Raw genomic sequence first — 25,600 nt, forward strand, 5'->3', positions numbered from 1 at the left:
AATAAGACTAAAAATAAAGATATCATGTATGAGTTGCAACATATGTCATGCACTTTTAGCCATTTATCCACTAATTATTTTCTTATGCTAATGAAAAAGATCTCTGCTATTGGACACCTAAGTCTTTATAAAATTTTCCATATACTCAACTAAATCCTTTAGCCCTGGCAGAGGATGTCATTTGTGGAAGATTGATAATTTGATTGACTGAGATTACTCAATAATATCTATTGGAAAAGTGCAAAACTCTTCTTTTTACATATAAATATCCCTCAAATAGTTCCCCACATTATAGAAAAGCTATTTTCATAATTAAGAAAGCAGGCTTAAATTTTTTTTTTACATATTCTATATACTATGCCACTAAATGCTAGTCAAAATCCTATTTCCTATCAATTAGAAGCAAATTGAGAATTTCTTTTTGCCTGAATGAGTAGGGAAACTGCATGCATCCTCCATTTTAATCTAATAGCAAGGACCTGAGTATATGAGAAACATTTCTATAGTGGGAAAAATGGAAAAAAAAAAGAAAATAGAAAAATTTCTTTCAACTCTCCAAAAAATAACTTCTCTTTAAATTTGATAAGTGAGACATGTTAGAAATGGTCTTACCATGTATAGTTGACTGACTTTTTCTTGACACTTGACATAGGATTCATAATCTGCAAAGACTTTAAATCTATTTTATTGAGGGATAAAAATGAAAACAAAAGAGTTATTATCACATCCTGTAACTTTTACAACTTTTTATTTAAATTACATTGTGGTCTGTGATCTAGATATGATCCATTTGGTTGAATGTTGACAAAATTCAAAGCAGTTACCAAGAATGTAAGCTAGCCCATATAATTTTCTACAGTCTTTTCTATAATTAAGAAATGCCATAATGTTGATAATTCGACAGTAGGACATACCATTACATGAGAAAATTAGAATGCTAGCTTTGTCAGTTTTACCATGTTCATTTGATAAAAAAACCATTTTTTCTTGCCTGGATCTCATTCTTTCTGATCTTGAGTTCATGCTCACTTAATATAGCTTAACCACTCCCCTTTTCCCCCAGTAAAAAAAAACCTTGATTCCCAAAGTCATGCCTTACATATCCCATTCTGGATACTGACCTGTCATGATAGAATAGCATGTTAATGATATCTTTGAAAAGGTCTGGCTGCTTTGGAGAGAAGAATCCATTATTAATTTGATCAATGGCCAGCTTCAGTTCTGGAAGCTTCTCATAATATTCCTTAGCATCATACCTAAGAATAGGATTAATGAGGGAAGTGTTTATATAGATAGATAGATAGATAGATAGATGACACACATACATATATATAGAATTATACATAATATGGTTCTACTCACTTTACTTACAGTAGTTCATGTAAGTTTCTCCTGGCCTTTCTGAAATGATCCTTCTGATCATTTCAGAACAATAATGTTCCAAAACATCCATATACCATAACTTATTTAGCCATTCTTCAATTCATAGGCATCCATTCAGTGTCTAGTTCCTTGCCACTACAAAAAGGGCTGCTACAAACATTTTTGCATGTGTGAGTCCTTTTCCCTTTTTTATAATCTCTTTGGGATATAGGCCTAGTAGAGACATTGCTGGATCAAAGGATATGCACAGTTTGATAGGCCATTGGGCATAGTTCCATATTGCTCTCCAGAATGGTTGTGTCAGTTCACAACTCCACTAACAGTGTATTAGTGTCCCAGTTTTTCCACATCTCCTCCAACATTTATCATTATTGTCCCCTGTAGTTGAGGGGGAAAATATTTCATATTGTTTTTCAAATTTAAATTTGTTCCACCACCACTTTCTTTAAAAATATTTTCACATAAGAATCATTTGTGTATAATGCTCTGCACTACTACCCACTTATGAGTCCTCCCTTGTAAAAAAAAATTAATCAAATCCAATCAATCCAGTTATTTAATTTTATTAATTACCTAGAGTTCTCCATTTATCTACTAAAAGAAAAAAAGGTGAAATCTTTCATTTCTTTTTTGAGGGCCAAGATCCCTTACTAATCTCTGTTTTAAATTTGAGAAAGGGAATATATGATAGTATGTCAAGAGAATTTTGAACTAGTTGGATGACTATAGACAGAGTTATCATTAATGAAAAAATAGAAGGGAAGGAGTAAAGATCTCTAGTGAAGTCTACTAGGGATTGCTTTACCCCTATGCTATTTAGTTTTCATATCAAGGAATCTGTTTAATTAGCTATGGATTTTTGAGGATAGTTAAAATGTTGGATAATAGAGTCTAGATTCAAATTAATCTCAGCTGACCAGATTGACAGAGGAGAAGATGAGATATAAATATCTATAATATCTATAAATAGATAAAGATGTGAAGTTCACAAGTAAAGTTGGGGGATGAGTGGTTAGCAAATGATTTCTCTGATAAAAACACAATGACAGTGGATTGTCAGCCCAATCTAAATTAATAGTGTAATATGGCAGCTTCAAATAAAAGTTGACATTCTAGGTTGCATCAGAAAATGCTAACTACCTAAAATGAGAGAGATAATAATTTTCTTCTGTCTCATCACCAGATTACATTTTGGAGTACTGTACTCAGTCCTGAAAGTATTTTTAGGAAAAATGGAGGCAAGATGGAGAACATCCAAAGAGGTTGCCATGATGGTGAGAGAATATGCCATACTAAAATCATTCTGTTAAAGAAACTAGGAAAAGAAACTAGTCTGGAGATGTTTTTTTAGCTTCTGATATTTCAAAGGATTGCCAAAATGAAAAAAGGATGAGTTTTGTTTTGCTTGGTCCCAAAGGCTTCTGCCACAATGAGTGGAAGTTGTAAAGAAGCAAGAATGTAAGGGCAGTCACAACTAATTAGTCAGTAAACTAGCTCTATTAAATACCTACTATATGCCAGGACCATATATCAGAACCATCTCAAAGTGAAAAGGGAAGTCGTGATCATCTATTTCAATAGGTATGATACTCTGAAGCTGAAGCTCAGCTCCAAGTTGGATATTATGAAATAACAACTCAACCCTGTATCATGTTTTATTTTTATGTGTTGCCCCAAACTAAACAGCCTCTCTAAGAGGGACCATGTGAAAGTTCTGGTGTGAAATTTTGGACTTTCAAGACTGTTGTATTTATGAATTTCCAAAATGCAAAATCTTTCCAAAAAAGAACCTTACCCTTTGCTGTCCAGAGCAGCAACATCATCTACTCTCATGCCAAAGATGAACAGGTTCTCTTCTCCAGCTTCCTCGGCCATTTCCACATTTGCTCCATCCATAGTGCCAATAGTGAGAGCACCATTTAGCATGAATTTCATATTGCCTGTCCCTGAAGCTTCAGTACCAGCAGTTGAAATCTGTTCTGACAAGTCTGTGGCTGGAATAACTATCAATAAATTGCATTCAATATTATTGTTCTGTAAGAAATGACCAGCAGGATGAATACAGAGAGGATTGGTGAGACTTAAATGAACTGATGCTAAGTGAAATGAGCAGAACCAGGAGATCATTATATACTTCAACAACAATACTGTATGAAGATGTATTCTGATGGAAGTGGATTTCTTTGACAAAGAGACCTAACTCAGTTTCAATTAATCAATGATGGACAGAAGCAACTACACTCAAAGAAAGATCACTGGGAAATGAATGTACACTGTTTGCATTTTTGTTTTTCTTCCCGGGTTATTTTTACCTTCTGAATCCAAGTCTCCCTGTGCAACAAGAGAACTGTTGGGTTCTGCACACATATATTGTATCTAGGATATACTGTGACATATTTAATATATATATGACTGATTGCCATCTAGGAGAGGTGGTGGAGAGAGAGAGGGGAAAAATCGGTACAGAAGTGAGTGCAAGGGATAATGTTGTAAAAAATTACCCTGGCATGGGTTCTTTCAATAAAAAGTTATTATAATAAATAAAAATAAATAAATTGCATTCAAGTTAATGATTTTGATTTTCTCTGATTATAAATAGTCACCCTCTGAAATTGCTGTTACTTTTAGTTTTTTAAAAAAATCCTAGATGTATTGTTGTCTTGTGTTGTTATTTTCTTGTATTGCTATTCTATTTTTTTTTTTACTGACATATCTATCTCCACATGTAACTCCTCCTCCTGGAGAGTGCCAATCCAATTCATATCCGAAATCTTATTCCTTGACAACCTACTCTATTTTCCTATTTCAATATGAACAAATGACAATAGCTTCTCCTAGGTTTTTCCTCACAAGGACAAGAAGAAAGTTTTATAGCCAGTATGATCCAAGATTAAGAGCTAAGAACTCAACAAATTTCCTCTTATAAAAAAGACCACCACCCAATAGAACAGGATACTTAGTATTTACTATTAGCACCCTAATTTTCTATGACAATGAAATGCACTTTGAAGTACAGCATGATAATTAATATCTGACACAGCAACATCAATCTCATTATCAGACAGATAGATATATAAACTTTGAGTTCTGCCCAGGTATGATATCATACAACTTACATTGTCTAACATTTCTTACTAGATTACAAATGTCTTAACAACACTTACTTTCTCTTTTAGCATGTAACCTGGATTTGAATCCAGGAGCTGGATTAATTAACCTGTGTAAAGTGCAAACATCTACAAGCTAACTCTGCAGAAATTCCAGGTGGGGAACCCTGGGGCTAGCTGGGTATGATTGGTGCCTCAGCAGGTACAAAAGAGACTTTCATCTCCTAAACTGCTTGTGGAGTCTGGGTCTGAGTTCAGGAAGACTGAGGGAACCTTGGCTGATTAGAAACACCAAGCCCAGCTGTGCTGCAGAAGTAGCCCTGGGCAAGATGGAACTAGCCCATCATGTGTACTGACAGTGGATCAGAGGCACTTGTTGGAGAGTAGAGTTCTTGGTATGAAGTTCCTTGTCAGAGGAGAAAGACAGGAAAAATGACAGATTTGGAGAACAGATCAAGAAGAGAAAATATAAGAATAATTGGACTGTCTGAAAATTGTGACCAAAAAAGGGAACTTGGTACAATAATAAGGGAACTTGACACAATAATACAGGAAATCATACAAGAAAATTGCCCTTCAGTGATAGAAGATGAGAGGAAAGTAGAAATAGAAAAAAATCCACCGATTACCACTTCAACAAGATCCTTTGTGGAAAACATATAAGAACATTACTGCCAAATTTCAAAAACCCCTAGTTCAAAGAGAAAATTTTGTAAGAAAAAAGTTCAGGTGTGCTGGAGCTACAATTAGAATTGTACAGGATTTATCAGCAGCCACAATAAAAGACTACAGATCCCGGAATCATACTTATCCACAAAAGAACTGGGCATGTGGTCAAAAATATCATATCCAGCAAAATTATCTATAATATTTAATGAGAAAAAATAGACATTCAATGGTCTTGCAGATTTTTAGGACTTTCTGTAATGGGCTGAGGTTTGAGTTGATGCACTGAGGTCCCAAGTACATGAGGCTAAATAGTAATTGGGCTATACTCTATTAATATACATGATTGGATAAAGAATGGTCCCTGCCCACTTTCCGTGCAAGTCCTGATGTGTTGTATAGGAAATGACGATTTTGGTGGGTGGAGGCAGAGAGAGAGAGACAGGAAGAGAAGCTGGGAGAGATTGGGCCTGGGTTCCATTTCTCCTAGCTGCTGGTTGTGTGGCTGCTGATCTAGCTAGCTTCTTGACTCAGCTGCACACATTGCTATCGTCGATTCTCTTCCACCTCCGATCCTTCTTCATTAAAAAAAAAAGACTGACGATTTTCCCCTAACCTGAATTCCTGACTACTGCTGATTTAAAAATACATGGTCTTCACATTTGGTGCCCAACGGTGGGAACCAAGGACTGAAGAAGTCTCCAGTGACCAGGAACTTGGGTGAGTATTGTTAATAGACAAACAGGGAACTTATTTTCTTAAAAACTAAACCAGTAATGCTTTTTTTTTTTTTTGGCTAAAATGGGACAAATGCTAGTTAAAGACTCTCCATCCCCGTCCCCAACCCCTTCAATCCCTTCAACCCCTTCAACCCCACCCATGAGTGGTGCTATAGAAAGCATGCTTAAGCTGATAGAAGGACAAGGGCTACTTATAACTTGGGAACAGGTAGCTAGACTTCTGGGTACATTAAACCGCATCTCCCCTTGGTTTGTAGAGCAGGAGCAGATCTCTCCAGAGATCTGGTCCCTGGTTGGACAACAGTTGTCTGCATATTACAATGAAAATGGTCCTTATTCAATTTCCATCTAGGTATTTTATTTATACAATATAATTCAGTTAGCATTAAGAAACCCTATCCCTAGAAGAAAGAAAAAACCCATTGCTCCCGCTCAGAGTAGCCAAAGTGGGAGGCCTGATATTAAGGAGGAAGGCAATGAAGAGATTAATGACCATATCCCCACAGGGCTGGAGACTTGTGAGCAAGGGTGTGGTGACTTTCCACCTCAAGACGCTTCAGCCCCACCTCAGGGCAAGGATTGAATCTCCTCCATCAACTCCACCCTCCAGGATGGAGGGGAGGGGGGGGGCAGGACAGTACCAGCACCTCCCCCCAGCATCCCCAGTAACCAGTTAGAGAATTACAAGAGGCTTGAAGGCCAAAGAAAAGGGCGTGGATGTCAGGGAGCTCCAGCCACATATCTTTCCTGTAGTTTTATTTAATGCCTCCGTCAAAAGTTGAAATACCAACATAAAATACAAAGACCTAAAAAAACCACTTTTATGGGCTACATCAGCATTTAAGATGCTATTACAAATTTGGCTTTTGAAATCTTGACTCAATGACAAATCTATAGCAAGGGAATCCTAGAACCTGGACAAAACATGTGGCTTTTGAACATAGGAGTCTTAGGATACAACCCAACAAAATATAAATGCTTTCATCTGCTATACCTATGACCTACTAACATTATGGTCCCATGAACATCACAGCACAAATTCAGTAGCACAATTACAAACCCTTCAAAGCGTGGACTTTGATTCAAATAAAATGACAAAGGTGACCTTCACAAAAAATAACACAAGGGCCAGATGAACCCTTTGCTGACTTTTGGGACGTTTTCAGACTGCTATCACAAGAACTAATGGGGAAAATTCATCAACAGATGTTTTAATAAGGCAATTTACAAAGAAAATCAATGAGGGTCAGAAGGATTATACTAGGATTGTGCAAGGATGTCCTTTAGAGGACTATAAGACATAGCCACAGGGGGACAAATCCTTTATAGCCAGACTAGATGCAGACTTCCCAAGATCCCAACATGGTAGACAGGGTCCCTTCTGGCAAGGGACTTCTGAAGAACGTCAATGCTTTCAGTGTGGTAAAAGAATCAAAGCTCAGTGGGGTATCAGGCAGAGTGAAAAGCAGGGGGGAGAACAAGACCCAACCCATGTCCAAAAATGCAACAGAGGCTTCCATTGGGCCTCAGAATGTAGACAGGTTTAGGAAAAGGGATGGGGGCCCAGCCCCAGGGCCCCAGGCAAAAACCTTGGGGCATGATGGCAGCCAAGGTGCCCCAGAGGTCCAACGGCCAAACCCCAATATGACCAATCAAGGAAGCCATATGATGGGGAGAAAGGTTACACAATCAATCAGCCAGGAAACAACCATGGGAGAAAGGGATTACAATTAGGAGAATAGAGTTGTATGCAGCGAGACAACTGAGATACCCCTGGAGAGGTGAAATCTGTTCCTATGGATCCCTTACCTCCAGGCACAGTAGGGCCATTTTACCTCCTGAGGTATGTACAAAACAGTGTCCATCAACACCTGATGTGGGAAATGGGGAATGTTAGATAATATCCCAGTACCAATAAGGCAGACAATGTGGACTTATCACCCAGGAGAAATAGTAGCATCAGGTTTACTCAACAGTCCTAATAAGCAGCTTTGATAGTCACCAGATTCTGATTTCAGATCACAAAATCCAATTATTGGACAGCAGCTAACAACTGACCGACCTATGCTCATGATCTATAAATGGCCTTCCATTGAAGGACTGGTAGACCTAGTGCAGATCAGACAGTCATTAAGGGCCAATTTGGCCCGTCACTGGCCAAAAATTAAACACACCACATTCGGCGGGAGGATCAATAGAGCTAAGTTAGTGCTGCCCCTATGAGATGGACTTTAAGGCAAAACAGGAGTTTTTCCTTTTATAGTTGAAAAAATCCCCCATCAATCTTGGGGAAGAGACGTTTACAGCAATTAGGGTTAAAATGAGTACTTTGGTTTTAAGCAGGGGTGCGTTGAAGGCCTCCAACACTTTTCACCTTTCCCATCCAATGGAAAACTGATACCCAGTGTGGATAGAGAGGCCCTTAATAACGATAAAATTCAGGCCTTATTAGATATAGTACAGGGATTGAAAGGACACAAACCTTCTCTAAGTCCTTGAATTTCCCATGTTTGTTGTAGAAAAAATCTGGAAAATGGAGGATTTAAGGTTTAAGAAAGGTGAATGAACAGATGGAAACTATGGGAACTCTTCAGCCTGGACTTATCTCCTACTCAATTGCCTAAGAATGGCCTCTTTGGGTTAGATATTAATTGTTTTATTCTTCCCTTTGGATAAGGAGGATATGAAAAGTTTTTTTCAGGCCCAGTTTAACAGTGAGCCTTTTAAAAGATATGAATGGACAGTTTTGCCCAGGGAATGAAACAGCCCTACTTTGTCAAATGTATGTTGTTGGTTTGCTCCAAAGAAAAGCATTTAAAAGTTATGCTATTCATTACATGGATGACATATTGGGATGTACCAGGAACAAATGTTAGAAGCATGTTACAAAAGACCATAGAAACACTAAGGAATTATAAATTACACATAGCACCAGAAAAATTCAAAGACATGTCCTTTTCAATATTTAGGAATGGTTCTAAAATGCAAATTCAAAAACTGTCCTTAAGAACAGAAAAGCTAAACACATTGAATATTTTCGAAATTGATAGGAGATATCCGATACCAGTGTTAGGTTTGACTCCTATCGTTACAACGTTATATGACATTTTGGGAGACAGTGCTTTAAATTCACCATGCCAGTTAAAAAAGCTCAAAAGGTTTTGAGAGAAGTTAACTGGCTTTATCCAATGGGTTGAAAGAGTCACTCAAAACCCTTGGAGATACGTTTTTGCCACACAAAGGCACCTAGCAGTCCTTCATCAAGGAGAAGGGAAGGGGGGAACCTCCCAGCACAAACCAGAAAAAGCCTTATACCCTACCTAGTTTGTGGTAAATTTTATTAAAGGCCACTAAAGCATACAATTATCTGGGAAAACCTGACAAGATATACACCTTTTTATATCAATACACAAATTAATGTGTGTTTGGAGACCATCCCAATGGCAAATTTTATTAGTCATGGCTCCAAATTTTACATGGGTTCCCATTAAAGAAACTAACTATTACATAATTGCAATGGATTCTTGAAGAAAAAGTTTCTAAAGTTCCTCTTAAAGGACCAATATCTTCACAGATGCATCCAAACATAATATTCATGCTTGTACCTCATGATCTAACTATAAAAGAGTAGTCAGAACTCCTTTTCAGTCCCTAGCAGAATGGTTGTACGCGATAATTCTAGCTCTTACTTATTATCCAGGAGACATAAATATAAATCTGATTCATCCTATTAGTAGGGTGGTATAAAAATTGCCACAGCCCAAATAAAATTTGCAGCCTCTAATATATATCAGCTCTTTAAAAACTTAAGAGCAAGTGAGAAAGCATCCAGGTAAATCTATATATTACATGTCCATTCTCATAGTGGACTTCAGGTCCCTTTTATGGCAACAAAGGCAGGTAGCCTTCAATGTTGGTCAAACCCCTTTATTCTAAGAAGCCCAGGTCTCATTCTAAATATTATCAGGCTGCTCAACTTTACGTTTAAATTTGGAATAACAAGAGGGAAGCTAGGGATAGTGCCTAGGTTTCCTTCCTTTCCACGCCCCACACTGCCTTGGGAAGAACCCTTGTGGTTTGAGACCCAAGAAACTGCAAATGGATGGACCCATTATAAATTTTTCGTCTGTCTTTCATCCATTTAGGGACACATTTTCGGATTCACTTTTGCAATACCAGCAGCAAAAAACCCCAAGTGCTACTAATTCCTCACACAAGCATTTGCCATTATTGTTACAAGCAAAAAAACAGACAATGGTCCTCTTATACTTTGTTTCCCCTTTTGTCACAGTATAAGATTTTACAATCACGGGAACCTTTTAATCCTCAAGGACAGGCAGCAGAGAGAGGAGAAACGATATTAAGACGCTCCTCAAAATCAAAAAAAGGGGAGCCACAAACCCTAGAGAACTTCTAAATCTAGCTTTTATACTATTAACTTCTTTTTTGGGCAAAGATACTGGCCCCAGACAGGTTTTATAACCCACCAGAAGGGCGTATCCAGTGCGAGCAGCTCCACTATCTTTAGATAATCCCAGGTGGAAGACCCAGAAAGTGGTGAATGGAAAGGACCAGATAGGCTAACTGCTTTGGGAGAGGTTGCTTGTATTCTACAGGTGGAAAAGGAATCAAATGGGTGCCAACAGATATTCCATTTGCATCGCAGAGAGACAACAGACCCTTGAAACAAAAGGAGATGACCCAAGAAATATCGGATGGTTCTTTGCTGATTGTGCTAACCATTGAAAATCATGGCAGTTATGGCGTTTGACTTGGACATCAAAGATTGTTGGATTCAAAACCCTCAGGAATTTGGATTCTCTGAGACATAAGATTGGAGGACCAAAACCTCAGGAATCATTGTATTCTCTGAGGCTAGGACTTGAAAACCCTCAGGAATCATTGGATTCTCTAGGACATAGGACAAAACTCTCAGGAATCTTGGATTCTCTGAGAAATGATAAGACTGTTAAAGGACTTCAAAATCTGCTGGAATCATTGATTCCTAACACATAAAAAGACTTTTGCAGGACTTCAAAAACTCAGGGGGATCATTGGATTCCCTGACATGTGAAGCAATGGACAATAGATTGGTTTTGGACTATCTCTTGGCTGCTGAAGAAGGTGTATGTGTGACTGTTGTCTACATACCCTCCTTCTAGGACTTCTGGTGATCTTTTCCAACACCATGTTGATTTATATTGTTTGCTATTCCGCTACTTGCATGTACAATTCATGTTTGTTACACCACATCGAGCCTGCACTGACTGTGGGGAGAGTCATCCCTAATAGCCTCTGCGTTATTGCTATGTGCTTGTGTAATACCTCCCATGCTGATGGGTTTGTGCATAATAAGACCCTTCAGCCCAGAAACCCGCTAGCAACCCCCACTTCCTTTTGGTGCTTTTCATCTCCCTTCCTGAGATTTCAGGGAGGGCGTGATCATCTCCTTTTTAGTGCTTTCACCGCCTTTCCTGAGAAGTCAGGGAGGCTGTGATCACCTCCTTTTCAGTGTTTTCACCTCCTTCCCTGAGAAGTTAGGGAGGCTGTGATCACCTCCCCTTGGGGGCTCTGACCTCCCTGAGGAGTCAGGGATGGCATGACCACCTGTGTTCTAAAATAAAAGAAAGCGGGAGATGTAATGGGCTGAGGTTTGAGTTGATGCACTAAGGTCCCAAGTACATGAGGCTAAATAGTAATTGGGCTATACTTTATTAATATACATGATTGGATAAAGAATGGTTCCTGCCCACTCTCCGTGCAAGTCCTGATGTGTTGTATAGGAAATGACGATTTTGGTGGGTGGAGGCAGAGAGAGAGAGGCAGGAAGAGAAGCTGGGAGAAATTGGGCCTGGGTTCCATTTCTCCTAGCTGCTGGTCGTGTGGCTGCTGATCTAGCTAGCTTCTTGACTCAGCTGCACACATTGCTATCGACAATTCTCTTCCATCTCTGATCCTTCTTCACTGAGAATAAAGATAGACGATTTTCTCTTAACCTGAATTCCTGACTCCTGCTGATTTAAAAATACACGGTCTTCACAACTTTCTATCAACCAAACCTGAACTTACTAGAAAATGTAACATATATGAGCCAATATCAAAGATCAAGTTCAAGGAACTCATCATGGATAAATGGTTTATTATTTATATTTTCTTTACATGGGAAATTTATAGCATATGTTTAAGACTGACATCAACAATATGACAGGTCAGAGGAAAGACTGAGGAAGGTAAAAATAATAATTATGTCATACAAATGAGGTGCAGAGCAGGAATAGACATGGAGGCATTAGAGAGGAGAGAAGGCCTTATAGTTCTGAGAACGTACTCACATTGGGAATGGGCTAAATAGGCAACACTGCAATTATACAATGAAGGATATAGCATCCTACAAAATCTGTAAGGGGGGAGGGATGGGTGGACAGGGAAGCAAAGAATGAAAGAAGAAGATAAAGGAGGGATCCATGGGTGGGGAGAGGTTAAGTAATAGCAAGGCAAGTTAGGAGCAGAATTAAAGCAAAAGGTCAACAGGGATAAGAAAGATGTGTGTGTTCTTAACTATAGCCTGCTTAGGAGGGGCATGAAAGGGGAAAAAACAATAAAGTAAAAAACATGTGTAGCAGAGAACCAAAAAAAATCTACAAGGAAGTAAAGATGGACACTCATGAGTATAATTTATTATATATATATATATATACACACACACATACTTTCTTGAACTGGTATTTGTTGTTATATATTTTGAATCCTCCCTGATGTTCTGCTGAGCACATGACAATGTTCTCTTTTGTTTTGTTCTATGTTGTTTTGTATTCCTTTTCTGTTTTTCTTTTTTCTTATTCTGTTTACTTAAATATAATAAATTTGGAGGAAAAACACATGTAACCCATAAATTGTCAATCATTTTGCTCAGTAGAAATCCAGTGCTCAATGAATATTTTGTGATTTAAGGATTTGGTTTTAGAAATACTTTGGTTTAAACTCTACTCTACACACCGAATAGCTGTGTATGTTTGGGAAGATCACTTTAACTTCTACAAGCCTCAGTTCTGTCTGTAAAATGAGGATAATGATAGCTCGCTTCATAAAGTTATGATCAAATGAAAAAAGTAGCATATTGTGAAAGTTGCATTGCTACATAAATGTTAGCCATTGTTGTCATATTACCTTTTTCAGCCAGAGACACTCTATAGTTCTCTAAGAAGATGACTTTTAACTTGCTTCCAACAACAGGGTCGTTGTTTACCACATCAGCCACAGATGTGATGAGCTTGATGATCATTTTAGCCATATGGTATCCTGGAGCAGCCTTGTGAAGACAAACAACTTAAACATTTACTAAATACTAAATGACAAGAAAAATCTTGAACTTCAAAATCTATCCAAGTGGATAAACTTACTTTGCCTCCAATTATAACTGTTCTGGGCACAAATGGCTTCTTAGTGTCTTTTTTAATGCCTAAAAAATATTGGGAGTAGGGAGAGGGAAAGGTTGGTGAAAAGTTGTGGATGCTTCATATCAGACAAGAGAGTACAAAAGATTTACACTGGTGATGTTGCTTCCTCCATCTCCCCAAGAGTATAGAAAAACTCTACTGCAAATGAAAGGACAAACTTACGGTTATACATTGTAATGACATGAAGGCAGTTCATGAGTTGCCGCTTGTACTCATGAATCCTTTTAACTTGCACATCAAACATAGAAGATGGATTGATCTTTACTTTATATTCCTTCTCCAGGAACTGAGAAAACTTCACTTTGTTTTCCTTTTGAAATAGGAACATAAGAACTATTTGTCCTGAACATATCTGATTTAGTATTTTAATAGACATAAAATAATGAGACAAATGTCCAGGTGAACATTGCCGTGCTGCAAAGTCTTACCTGTTTTACGTTGGAAATTTCACAAAGAAAAATATCATCAGAAACAAAGCTGTGCAGCTTGGTTAACTGGCTTAAATCTTTCACATAGTCTTCCCCAATTTTCTTCAAATTTAAAGAAAAAAGATATGTTAATGTATTTCCAGTGCCTTTTATATATAGCAGGTGCTTCCTAAATGTTTTTTGAATTGTACTTAATTAGTACCCAGATATGATATCACATTTCACATGGAAAAGATTCTAAGTATACAGGGAAATATTGAATAAAGGGATAGTTTTTTTAACACTTAAAAGGCCATCAATTTTATTTATAAATGAATATTTGCCCATCTACCTTATATTTGAACTATTGTAGCCCTGGTTATTGTGCAAAGAATGTGAAAGGAATATGATTGGGAATCATGAAGCCTTGGAGTTTATTTTAAGCTACTTTGCTGAATTAGTATGCTTTCTTAGGAAACTAGCATTATCTATGTGGATTTTGATTTCTTCTCATATTTTTGCTTTTTTATTGAAATCTTTCACAATAAAGAAACTTCGTCTCCTGTACTTTAGTGATTTTACAATTCTGAAATCTGAGAGAATAATACATACAGCAATTGGAATGCATCTATATAAGATGTCAGAAGAAGAAATCAGCATTTTTTTTTACGTTCAGACAAATGCTTTTTTGACAAAATTGTTTTGATAATGCTTAGTTGTGTTACTTTAAATAAGTGAATTAATCTCTTTAGCTTCTCATTATATATATAAATCAAGTATTTGGGACTAGATTATTTCAAAGGTACCTTTCAGTATTACAATTTTATAAGTCTAACTATAAATCAAGTATTTGGGACTAGATTATTTTTAAGGTACCTTCCGGTATTACAATTTTATAAGTCTAACCAGAGAACATGACCCATATTGATATGTTCTCATCTTAGTTAGTCTCTCTATATATGCATCACTATTTTGAAGAGATGAGCTTATTCATGAATATATTACATGTTAATTTGACTTACACAATGTACTCAATACCTCCCATAGTTACCTCTGCTATTAATTCTGCAAGTCCTGGGTTACAGAGCAAGAGCCAGCGCCTTGGAGTTATTCCATTGGTTTTATTCTGAAATTTGTCTTGTTCTATCTCACTGAAGTCCTTGAATCTAAGTGTCAGAAAGTAATAGTAGTAATATAGTAATAGTTTGTTTGTTTTTTTGCTAAAAGTGGATTCAAATTGACTAAGAGAAATTCCTCAATAGAAATGTGTAGAAGGGTATCATCTTTAACCATTTTTTTTCCTACAACCCTCTAACTGTAGCAGGATTTGAGTTTAGTTAATCTATTTCTGTTAGCTCAGGGGCCAGAGTAATCCAGGCTTACACTTTAGTCTTCACGATGTCAGAATGAATCTTAGCCACACCATTCACAGCATGAGAGCCCACGATACAAAGATGGGCCATATTTATCCTTTTTTCCCCTTCCTCTTCTATTAAAGACATCCTTCTGAGTCGGTTTTCGTCTTTAGGGAATAATGCTGCAATTCTCTAATCACAGAAAGAAAGAATTGTAAGTTATTTTTGAGTAAAGTAGCTGTTAAGCATCAAGAATTATCTTCCAAGTATCATGTTTGATGAAACCTACTTAGAATAGTATAAATATAAAAGGAATACTGTGAGGGTTCTTTTAAAAAATAACTATCTTTTAAAAAGACAAATAAACCAGATTCCTGGTCAGTTGTAGAAATTTATGCATTTTCAACAAAACGCCCCAAATTATTAAATTACATTTGTTATCACATTTTATATGTCAGAACCACCTTTTGAAAGTTAAGATAATTTACTCACTGATGTGAGCAGAACCAGGAGAATATTGTGTAAATATATGTGATAATCTATGATGGACTAGGCTCTTCTCAATAATGTGATGATTCAAGAAAATTCCAGTAATACTTGGAATGGAAAATGCCATCTGAATCCAGAGAGAGTGAAATGGGCTGAAGTTTGAGTTGATGCACTGAGGTCCCAAGTATGTGAAGCTAAATAGTAATTGGGCTATACTCTATTAATATACATGATTGGATAAAGAATGGTCCCTGCCCACTCTCCGTGCAAGTCCTGATGTGTTGTATAGGAAATGACGATTTTGGTGGGTGGAGGCAGAGAGAGAGAGACAGGAAGAGAAGCTGGGAGAGATTGGGCCTGGGTTCCATTTCTCCTAGCTGCTGGTTGTGTGGCTGCTGATCTAGCTAGCTTCTTGACTCAGCTGCACACATTGCTATCGCCGATTCTCTTCCACCTCCGATCCTTCTTCACTGAGAATAAAGATAGACGATTTTCCCCTAACCTGAATTCCTGACTCCTGCTGATTTAAAAATACACGGTCTTCACAAGAGAGAAGCATGGAGACTGAATGTGGAATGGGTAAAAAATTTGTTTGTTTTTTCTTTCTTGTAGTTTTTTCCCTTTTGATCTGATTTTTCTCACACAAATAAATATGCAAATACAAGGACTGTACATATTTAACTTAGATTGCTTGCTGTCTTGAGAAGGGGGGAAGGAGAGAGAAAAATTTGGAACACACTATCTTATAAAATATGTGAAATTTTTACATGTATTAGGAAAAATAAAATACTATTGAGAAAAAAAAAAGCTTACTCACATGCAAAGGCAATAGTAAGGCTTGAAAAAGACTTACATCTAAGTGTTTCTGATTGATCTCATAGATGATTTGTAAATGTCTTGGGAGAAGCTTCTCCACAAGTTCCACCGGCCAGCGCTCCAATGCTTCTGGGAGGACAGTATGGTTGGTATATGCAAATGTCTTTGTTGTGATTGTCCAGGCCTGAGATAGATTGTGTGGTTAAGTTTCCCATCTTATCAAAAATGGCTACGTTAATTTGCACAGATCACAATTATAGGTAGCCAAATCTCTTCTTGTCTCTGGTATGCTTAGATATACTTAAATATAGTTAATATAGATAATAACTTAAATATAGCTAATATAGGTAATATTCTTGTTTGAACTAAACACATTTAATTTCAATAATAGTTTTTCTTGAACTGTATGGAATAGCTAAATTCCAGGAAATAGGACTTTTTTTGGCAAGGAGTTATTTTTAAGTCTGTCTGATGTAAGGAAAAATTCTGTTGATCTACTCTACAACCCTATTTGCATTTCTCACGTTTTTAAAAGAAAAAAACTTTACAGAGAAATATTTTAGTAATGCCCCTTTTATTTTGTTAATCTTTTAGTAACATTAACTTCCAAATCCATGAGGATCCTTAGAATTAAACATAATTAATCATCTGTTGTACTTTTAATTGAGAACATTTGATATTCTTTTAGCCATTGAAAGAAATGTGAAAAAATTTGGTATTTATGCATTTTGAGTGCCCTAATAATTTCATTTTTTTGGCTAACATTTTCAGAAAAACACAATGTGAGAAAAAAAGTTCAAGTTGTACCACCTAGGAAGACATCAATCATTTTTTAAATTGGAAGCTATTGACCCCAAAATATGTATTTGAAAATTTGGGGTGGAAAAGATGAATAATGGAGAAGATGAATTCTCTCAGGAGAGAAGAGTATTGGAATGGTATGAGACATATATTATCACATGTTTTAAATGTATTTTTTTTTTGCTTTAACTACCAATTTATTTACAAGGAAAATACTAGTGAGATGAAAGGGATATTTGTTAGGAAGTAATAGTGATGCATAGACAAATTAATAAGCAATTTAAAATATGTAAATGTGGAATATTCTCATTATCTCCCTCTCATGGTGCTTTTGGCAATATCTCTTAATCAAAAATATTCTATAGTCTTTAGCAAAATAAAACAATATAAAATGAATCCAAATATTTTACCAACCTTAGACCAGGGCAGTTTTTCAATGTCCACCAAAATTCTCATCAACTCAGGGATAGCAAGGGCAGGATGTGTATCATTCAGCTGAATGGCAACCTGTAAAATCCCACATTAAATTAGGGACTAAGGAGCATGTATTTTACTTGACTGAAGCATGAATCCAAATATTTATTTAAAAATACTTGCAGAACTATTTTTGTTTGGGTTTAGGAACAGGAAAGGAATTTTCTTGAAGAGGGATAAATTATTTTCTCAGGTTCTTTTCACACCTAAACAAGTACATCCCATCCCAAACAGATCTTTTCCTGTACATTGGAAACCAAATAATCCAGCATGTCTTATTTCATTTAGGGTATAACTTAAAAATATATTGGTTACCCATCTCTTAAATCTTTTATCAAAAGTTTTCTTGAAAAGGGTTAGGGTAGGGATTTTTAAGCTGCAGTCCATAAATTTGTTTAAAAAATATCTTATAATTATATTTCAACATAATTTTCCCTATAATCAATGTGTTTTATATTATTTATTTTAAAAATCATTATGAGAAGAGTCCATAATCCTTCTTGGACTATCAATAAAGTCTATATCATAAAAGAAGGTGAGAGACTCTGAATTATTGTCATGATGTTTTAAATAATCCATTTTTGGTTTGTCTGCACTGAAGCTTTCTTTATGCAAAAAGAAAGCTGTCCATAAACCTCTGACTATTTCATTGTTAGAGACAACAATTATAGGATCCTTACCTGATCTGGAAAAGCATCAAATACTGTACCAAATCTGGAGGCTTTGAAGCGTCGGATGACATCTTGTAAAGTGGCAGCCACAACAAAGTATTCCTGCTTTAATCTCAGCTCCTTTCCTTCAAAAAACTACAATCAAATACCATGTTCAGGAACGTTCCACAGAGTAAAAGACATTGGAAGACTCTTTCAAGGTGTACTTGGGAACTTTTTCATGGATATCTTTAATTTAATTTGGACACACATTCTGTGTAAGAGAAGCTGTTAGGAGCTAAAGATACAAAGACAAAAATAGAAGAACACTTGCTTCCAAGGCAGTTGCATTTTATTGGAATGGGAGCAAAGGAAAATAACATTTATATCATAAGTAAATAAAAAAGCAATTTGAGGTAGGAGACTATAATACGTTTTTGTGTTTGTATACACTTGGGGATATGTACAATAAGGAGGAATGATGAATAAAGCTTTAGGGAGGATGATTAATCAACTAGTATTAATTAGGCACTAGAGATACAAGCACAAAGAATGCAATGGTCCCTCTTTGTCATAAACTTTCATTCTAGTGGAAGAGATAATGTATAAGCACTGATATAGAGAGCATAAATGAAAAGTTAACAAGTACAAATGTACACAAAATAGTTATATAAAATAATTTGGGAGGAATGACATTAACAAATGGAGGGAGGAAAGGATTCATGGTGAAGATGAGGCAGAAGTAAGGAAAAAGTATATTCCAGAGAGACATGCTAGATGATGGATTATTGCCATGATGCTTTAAATAGACAATGTAAAGGCGCAGAGATAGAGGGTTATGCATGAGGTTATGGGTGAAGAACATTGAGCACAGTTTTGATAGATCACAAAGTGAAGAAGAAGAGTAATCTTTAATGAGACCAGAAAGGTAAGCTGGAGCCAGCTTGTGTAGATTTTACAAACTAAACAGCATTTATATTCCATCATAGAGTATGATTTCTTAACTTGGGGGTCTGTGAATTTATTTTTTAAAATGATCTTGATAGTTCTGTGCCAATATAATTAGATTGCATTTTATTTTATACATTTAAAAACATTATTCTGAGAAGTCCATGGACTTCATCTATCTTCAGGCCCTTGAATTGAAGTTTTCATTTCCTGCCCACACTACTAAAATAAATTTTTTTCTAAATTTACCAATTACTGGTCACTAAATCCAATATTTTTTTTCTTCCAGATCAACTTCTCTTTATTTTTTCTATAGCATTTGACCTTGATGTCTTCTTAATGAATATTCTATCCTGTACTGACTTTGAGATCACCATAAACTCTTGATTTTTCTTCTTCTCTCTAGAAGTTTCTTCTCTCATTCCTTCACAGATTCTTCATTCTCTTCCTGTTCACTTAATGTGGGTATTTCTCAAAGATCTCTCCTTAGACCTTTTATGAACACATTCTATTGTCACTGTGACTCACTTTCTTAGGCTTATCCTCATACAGATGACTTGCAAATCTCTATCTCTAGTCCTCACCATTGTTTTCAATTACACACCTTTACTTCCCACTGCCTACAGGATATCTTTACTTAGATGCCCCACTAATGAATGACTCTTCAACCTCAACCATGCTAATGTCTAATATCCAAATAAAAGGAATTTTCTTTCCTCCTAAACCTATTCCTTCTTCTGACTTCACTGTATTGTCTCTTATTCATTATTTTACTTTTATCTTTGATACTTGCTCCTCAATATATTTCTACTTTTTCTTCATTTAAATTCTACAAGATTTCCCATCTTTCTCTTCATGTTTATTTTTACTTGTATTGTCTTACTTCAAACTTTCATAAACGGCTGCTCACATTACTGCAATAACTTCCTAGCAAATGTTTCTATCTCTTTTCTTTTTTCCCTTCAACCCATCCTTTACACTGCTGCTAAAATAATATTCTCACACATGGATCTGGTCATTACTCCTTTGCTCCAAAATCTTTAAGTTATTCCCTATTGTCTTAGAATTTAAGTGGAAACTCTTTTGTTTGACATTCAAGTCCTTTGTCAATCTATCTTAGATGACAGATTAACTATCTCGTTATCTCCTTCTAAACATTTTTCTTCCTAATTATCTATTTTCATGTCTCTATATACCTCCATATGCCTCTATATACCTTAGCTCAAGGTATTCCCATAGCTAATCATTCCTTTTTTGCCCTCTTCATCTATTTAATTTTCACTTATCTTTTAAAATGCAACTACAAAATACCTCAGAGTTTCATTTCCCTGGTTGGTAAGATTTTCCTCAGATATTAGTCAGTTCCTCATTTTTGTTTTTAACTTTTTAATGTACTTATTAAGTAATATTGTATTTCACAGGCATGAATTGATGTTTTATCCTCCCACTAGATAATAGATTTATTAGAATTATTTCCATTAGATTCCATTAGATTTATTTCCAATGTATATTTCCCAAGCACCTAACACAGTACAGTTAATAAATGCTTGTAAATTGGGTGATTTACATTTTATTAGTGCTAATTGATTTAAAATAAAAGTATTTTAAATCAATTAGCACTAGTAAAATGTAAATACCTGAAATGTAGATCCAAGAGTATTGTTTTTAAATCCCTTCAGAGAACCTCTTGTCTTTGGTGATTTAGACATCAATCGTATGTTAAATATTAAATTTGACTTCATGCATAATATGAATTCTTCATTTGTACAAGAAAAATCTGTCTAATCCAGATGGAGAAAAAATACTTATTTCTTGAGGTCAAATTCAACATTAAATGTCTAGATTTATGTAATTTTTAGTAGGATGCTTTGAAGTACCTTTTATGAAAAGTAATTATTTTTAATATATTTTATTAATTATTTAATTAATACAATAATTAATAATTACTTAATTATTAATGATGTAATTATTTTTAATAAGACATCATCACTTACATTATCATTGGGATACAAGACACGGGAGATGTTTTCAGCAAGATTTCGGTCCAAAACTGCTTGAATATAATCACCAACATTAACTAATTAGAATGGAGAGAAAAGTCTTTTGTTATTTTAAGTGATCTGACTTCATTCAGTGCTTGCTAGGTAATTTATGGGACCACTGTTGGAAAATGAAAAATAACCCCAAAGTCAAATTGTTTCCAAATTGCTTACATTCTGCGTTCTCATATGAGGGTGGGGTAGGTATAATGGTCATGAAGTTTTTGCTCTCTAAAATGGTTTTATTTTGTACAGTGAAAACATAATCATATCAAGGCCTTTTCTCAATTTTACCCTTTATATAAAAAGTTTAACATGTAAACTCTATCTGGATCTAATGGAAAAACCACTAGATTCATGTTGTTAGAAAAGAGAAATAGGAAGAATAGTCGGAACCATATTCAGTACTCACAGTCTCTGAGGTTAAAATCATTTGGTGCTCGAGCAGACCAGAGTCGCATAGTATTGACAGTGTTATTCATATACCCAGGGACAGGTGTGTCATAGGGTAATGCAAGGATCACCTACATAATTAAAAAGAATAACTGATAAATCTTTTTTTTTTCTTTTTAGAATGTTAGATTTGGCAAATTAGGCTATAAACTGATTCCTAATTTTGTTTTTGACCTATGTGAAACTAAGGAAATAATCACAGAAAAGTCTTAAGTATGTATCTCTCTTTTCTTTCAAGAAGAAATGAGCTTTAAAGATGCTTTCTTGTGATATTATGTAGAGAGTACTGGACTTGTATAAAATTGAAATAATATTTTACAAAAATTAAAGCATTACATAAATTTCCACTATTGTTAATCTTTAAAATGTTTAAGCAAGAAGATTCTACCCCTTTCTATTTGTCAATTTGGCCTTGATGACTTGTTATAGAAACCAGATGTAACATTTAATGACTTGATAAAATTAAAGTATTGGGTGATACTTATATTCAGTCTATTAGAGATGCTAAATCTAACATAATCTAATATAAATCTAATCATACCTTTAAGAAAGTTGGGTATGTAAAAGAACAATTGTAATCATTTGAAACGAACTTGAATAGGTAGCTGAGCTATTGGATTCATAGCAAACAGAGAAGTAGTAGAATAATCATTTTCTATTCCAGTATTGGAATAAGGAAATAAAATTATAGAATTCTTAAAATGGGAAAAGCCCCTCAAATATTATGTAGTTTAGTGTTCTCATTTTGCAGACTGGGTCATATTGAATGACATACAAAGGAAAAAGCTTGCTGATTTCAGAACAGTGCCAAAGATGGGTCCATAGAATGGGAAATATAAATGGTGAGCTGAGTAGAGTTGTTTCATGCCAGACCTGTGACTAAAGATCTTGTCAGGATGGAAAGAAGTGAGATGAAAGCAGGCTTCTGCTGGAGAAGCAGCTTGACTATTTCTTAGGAGAGAAAAGATACAGAGATCACAATTAAGAAAATGAATGCTCTAGCCAAACATTGAAGTAGGGAAAGATCTATGGCCCTGATCCTTAGAATCTGTCCCCTCAATGCAGATAATAATAGTTCTTCAGGGACCACCTCCACATGGATTGGAGTGGTGGTGATTTTCATACAAAGAATGATAATCTCAGCCTCTGCTTCTAATTTCTCAACTCAGACTGTTGAAATCCTTACAAAGTGTTAACTCATTAGAGTTGATAGAGACAATAATTATCTAATTTAGCATGGTACTTAGCAAATTCTCTAGCTCACTAATGCATTTAAGTACTCATTGGAGTTCACAAGTATGGGAGATTCAGAAAGTTAACTTTGTAACTTTGTAAAACCACACTTCCCTTAATCCCTCCCTCAGAGGAGGAGTCAACCTTTAAGAGGTCATATATAAGAAGCTGACAGAAGCTCAGTTTGGAATGTTTGGAACATTGCCAAGAGTCAGAGAGGAGCACTCTGGGACAGATACAGGTGGACTCTGGGAGGAAGCCCACAAGCCCACTCTCGGAGGTGGAGTCAGATTCATTCACTTCATCTCACACCACGGTGGTGGCTGGCCTCCTGCACTTCCCCTACTGAGACCAAGGCTGGTCTGAAAGGCTCTCCAGAAAGCTGCCCAGCTCCAGGCAAGGAGATAAGAGATTCATTCCAATTTTCACCTTGGTGCTGGCTGGAGACAGTTGGAGTTGAGCTGGAGGCAAAAGACTAGCCATGAGAGCTCTTGGAACCAAGGAAAGCTGAGGCCTCTAAGAAAGCTACCTGGACCCAAGAAAGGAGAAAATAAACGTTTGAACTTTTATCACCTGGCTGCGTTTGGAGTGATTATTACTTATAACTGAAAATAAGGCTGCCTCCAGAAAACCTCCATGAGAAAACTGCTCTCCCCCAGAAAACCATTATATTTTAAAGAAGAGAACACCACATCAGACCTTTTGTTTCCTCTGGAATTTTTTGCTCTTTTTAGCTTCTCAAATTTAGGCCAAGGTTGACCGTGTTGTGGACTGCTCTATGAGTCTACACAGAGACACTTAAAGTCTCCTTAAGGAATTTTTAATCTTTTATGCAAGGGGAGCTAGTTTGATTAGGGAGGTAGAAATGCTAGAGAGGAGAATTATCTGAAGGTTCCTCAGCACTGCATCCTTAGAAAGAAATGATAGTGGTGATAGGGAGGGGAGTTGCTAGACTTTAGGTGAAGGAAAGTGGAAAGAAAACTGGCCCAACTTGAGGACCATAACTTCTTGAGAATATGGGTCTTTCTTTCAAAGGTTTGTCCTTTCCATCTTCTCCAATGTTCCATCTCTGTTCTGACTCATAAAATCAGAGGTAACTGGTCTTCCTTGTTTTGGAATGGTGAGTGATTGTGCATATGTGTGTGTATATGTGTGTGTATGTGTATGTGTGTGTGTGTGTGTGTGTGTGTGTGTGTGTGTGTTATGGGCCAGAACTCTGAAACAAGGATTCTTACAAAGTGTTAAGTCAGTGGAGTTGATAAGACAATGGTTATCTAGTTTAGCTTGGTGATTAATAGTTCTCTAGTTCAGTACATATATTTAGTACTTAATATAGTTCCATAAGATTCACACCTATAATAATGTAATTATAATAGAGTATATACCAGCCAACAGGGACTGAGAGCCAGATTCATTCAGTTCATCTCACTCTACCATGGTGGCTGGTTTCCTGTACTTCCTCCACTAAGACCAAGGCCAGTCTGAAAGGGTTTCCAGAAAGCTGGCCTGGGCAAGGAAGCTAGATTGTGAAGGAGATAATGAAGGATATGAACTTTAACACCTGGCTATTCTCGTGGTGATTAGGGAACTAAAACAAAGGCTGCTCCAAGACTTCCAGAAAACCATTGAGGAACACTACATATTGTCACCCAACATGGGGCTAAGGATTTAAGTCCAGATTGGCAAGATTTCAGTGGAAAAGTCTCTGATCCTGATTCCAGTGGAAAAGTCTCCTATCCTGAGTTCAGTGAAAAAGTCTCCATGACCCAGAAATTAGGGTAAGTACAAAAATAGACAAGAAAGAAACTTTGTTAAGGGCTCAACTAGTGTTTCAGCTGAAATGGGACAAATGTTTAGAAAGAAGCCTTTTCCACTTCAAGGAAAACGTGTCAAAAGCATAGTTTAACTCATGAAAAAAAAAACAAGGTTTGATTGTAACTTGGGAGCAGATCATTGAATTTTTAGAAACATTACAATACACATCTTCTTGGAACTCTAAGGAAAAAGAATTAGTTCCAGATGAGTGGAAATTAGTAGGAGAGCAACTATATGAATATTACAATGATAATGGTCCTGATTCAATTCCTAAAAAAACATTTTATACATATAACTTAATACAATTGGTTTTAAGGAATTATATAAGTATTAGGATAAGAAAAAAGAAGAAAGAATAGGAGAAGGATATGATAAACTAGGTGAAAAGCATGAAAAATTAGACAAGAATGAAGTTAAGTACAATTCTCATGAAATTAAGGACTGTGATGCTTCACAGAAGGAACCATTAGGGCATTCCCCATCTCATGACCCTCTCCCCTCAATGGGCAGTGACACAATCAGCACCACCTATAAAGCAACCTATGACACAATTACAAAAGGCACTAGTTAAAACTAAAAAATGACAGAATATATTTGATTTCATAGAAACATACCCTATGATTGAAGAATTTGATTCTTTATGTAAACAAAGGAGAAGATACACTCCTTTCGATCTGGAAATAATTAAGGATTTGAAAAAGGGTTGCACTCTTTATGGGACTACGTCATCTTATATTAAGATGGTATTAGAGAATTTGGCTTATGAA

At 36.1% G+C, this 25,600-nt stretch overlaps 1 protein-coding gene across 1 annotated transcript in view; it reads right to left on the minus strand.

Annotated features, from left to right (window-relative positions):
- Positions 1-25,600, minus strand: part of PYGL (glycogen phosphorylase L) — a 114,097-nt gene that overhangs the window by 21,484 nt on the left and 67,013 nt on the right. The window contains exons 6-19 of the mRNA XM_031952989.1: positions 21,745-21,856; positions 21,288-21,370; positions 18,376-18,501; positions 17,636-17,728; positions 16,458-16,604; positions 15,144-15,307; positions 14,812-14,926; positions 13,782-13,883; positions 13,516-13,663; positions 13,297-13,355; positions 13,064-13,205; positions 3,179-3,386; positions 1,122-1,256; positions 613-679 (exon numbers count right to left, since the gene is read on the minus strand). Coding sequence (XP_031808849.1) covers positions 613-679; positions 1,122-1,256; positions 3,179-3,386; positions 13,064-13,205; positions 13,297-13,355; positions 13,516-13,663; positions 13,782-13,883; positions 14,812-14,926; positions 15,144-15,307; positions 16,458-16,604; positions 17,636-17,728; positions 18,376-18,501; positions 21,288-21,370; positions 21,745-21,856 — 1,701 coding nt within the window. The remainder of the gene's footprint in view (positions 1-612; positions 680-1,121; positions 1,257-3,178; positions 3,387-13,063; positions 13,206-13,296; positions 13,356-13,515; positions 13,664-13,781; positions 13,884-14,811; positions 14,927-15,143; positions 15,308-16,457; positions 16,605-17,635; positions 17,729-18,375; positions 18,502-21,287; positions 21,371-21,744; positions 21,857-25,600) is intronic.

The sequence above is a fragment of the Sarcophilus harrisii genome, chromosome 2 (assembly GCF_902635505.1).
Source record: "Sarcophilus harrisii chromosome 2, mSarHar1.11, whole genome shotgun sequence".
NCBI lineage: Eukaryota > Metazoa > Chordata > Mammalia > Dasyuromorphia > Dasyuridae > Sarcophilus > Sarcophilus harrisii.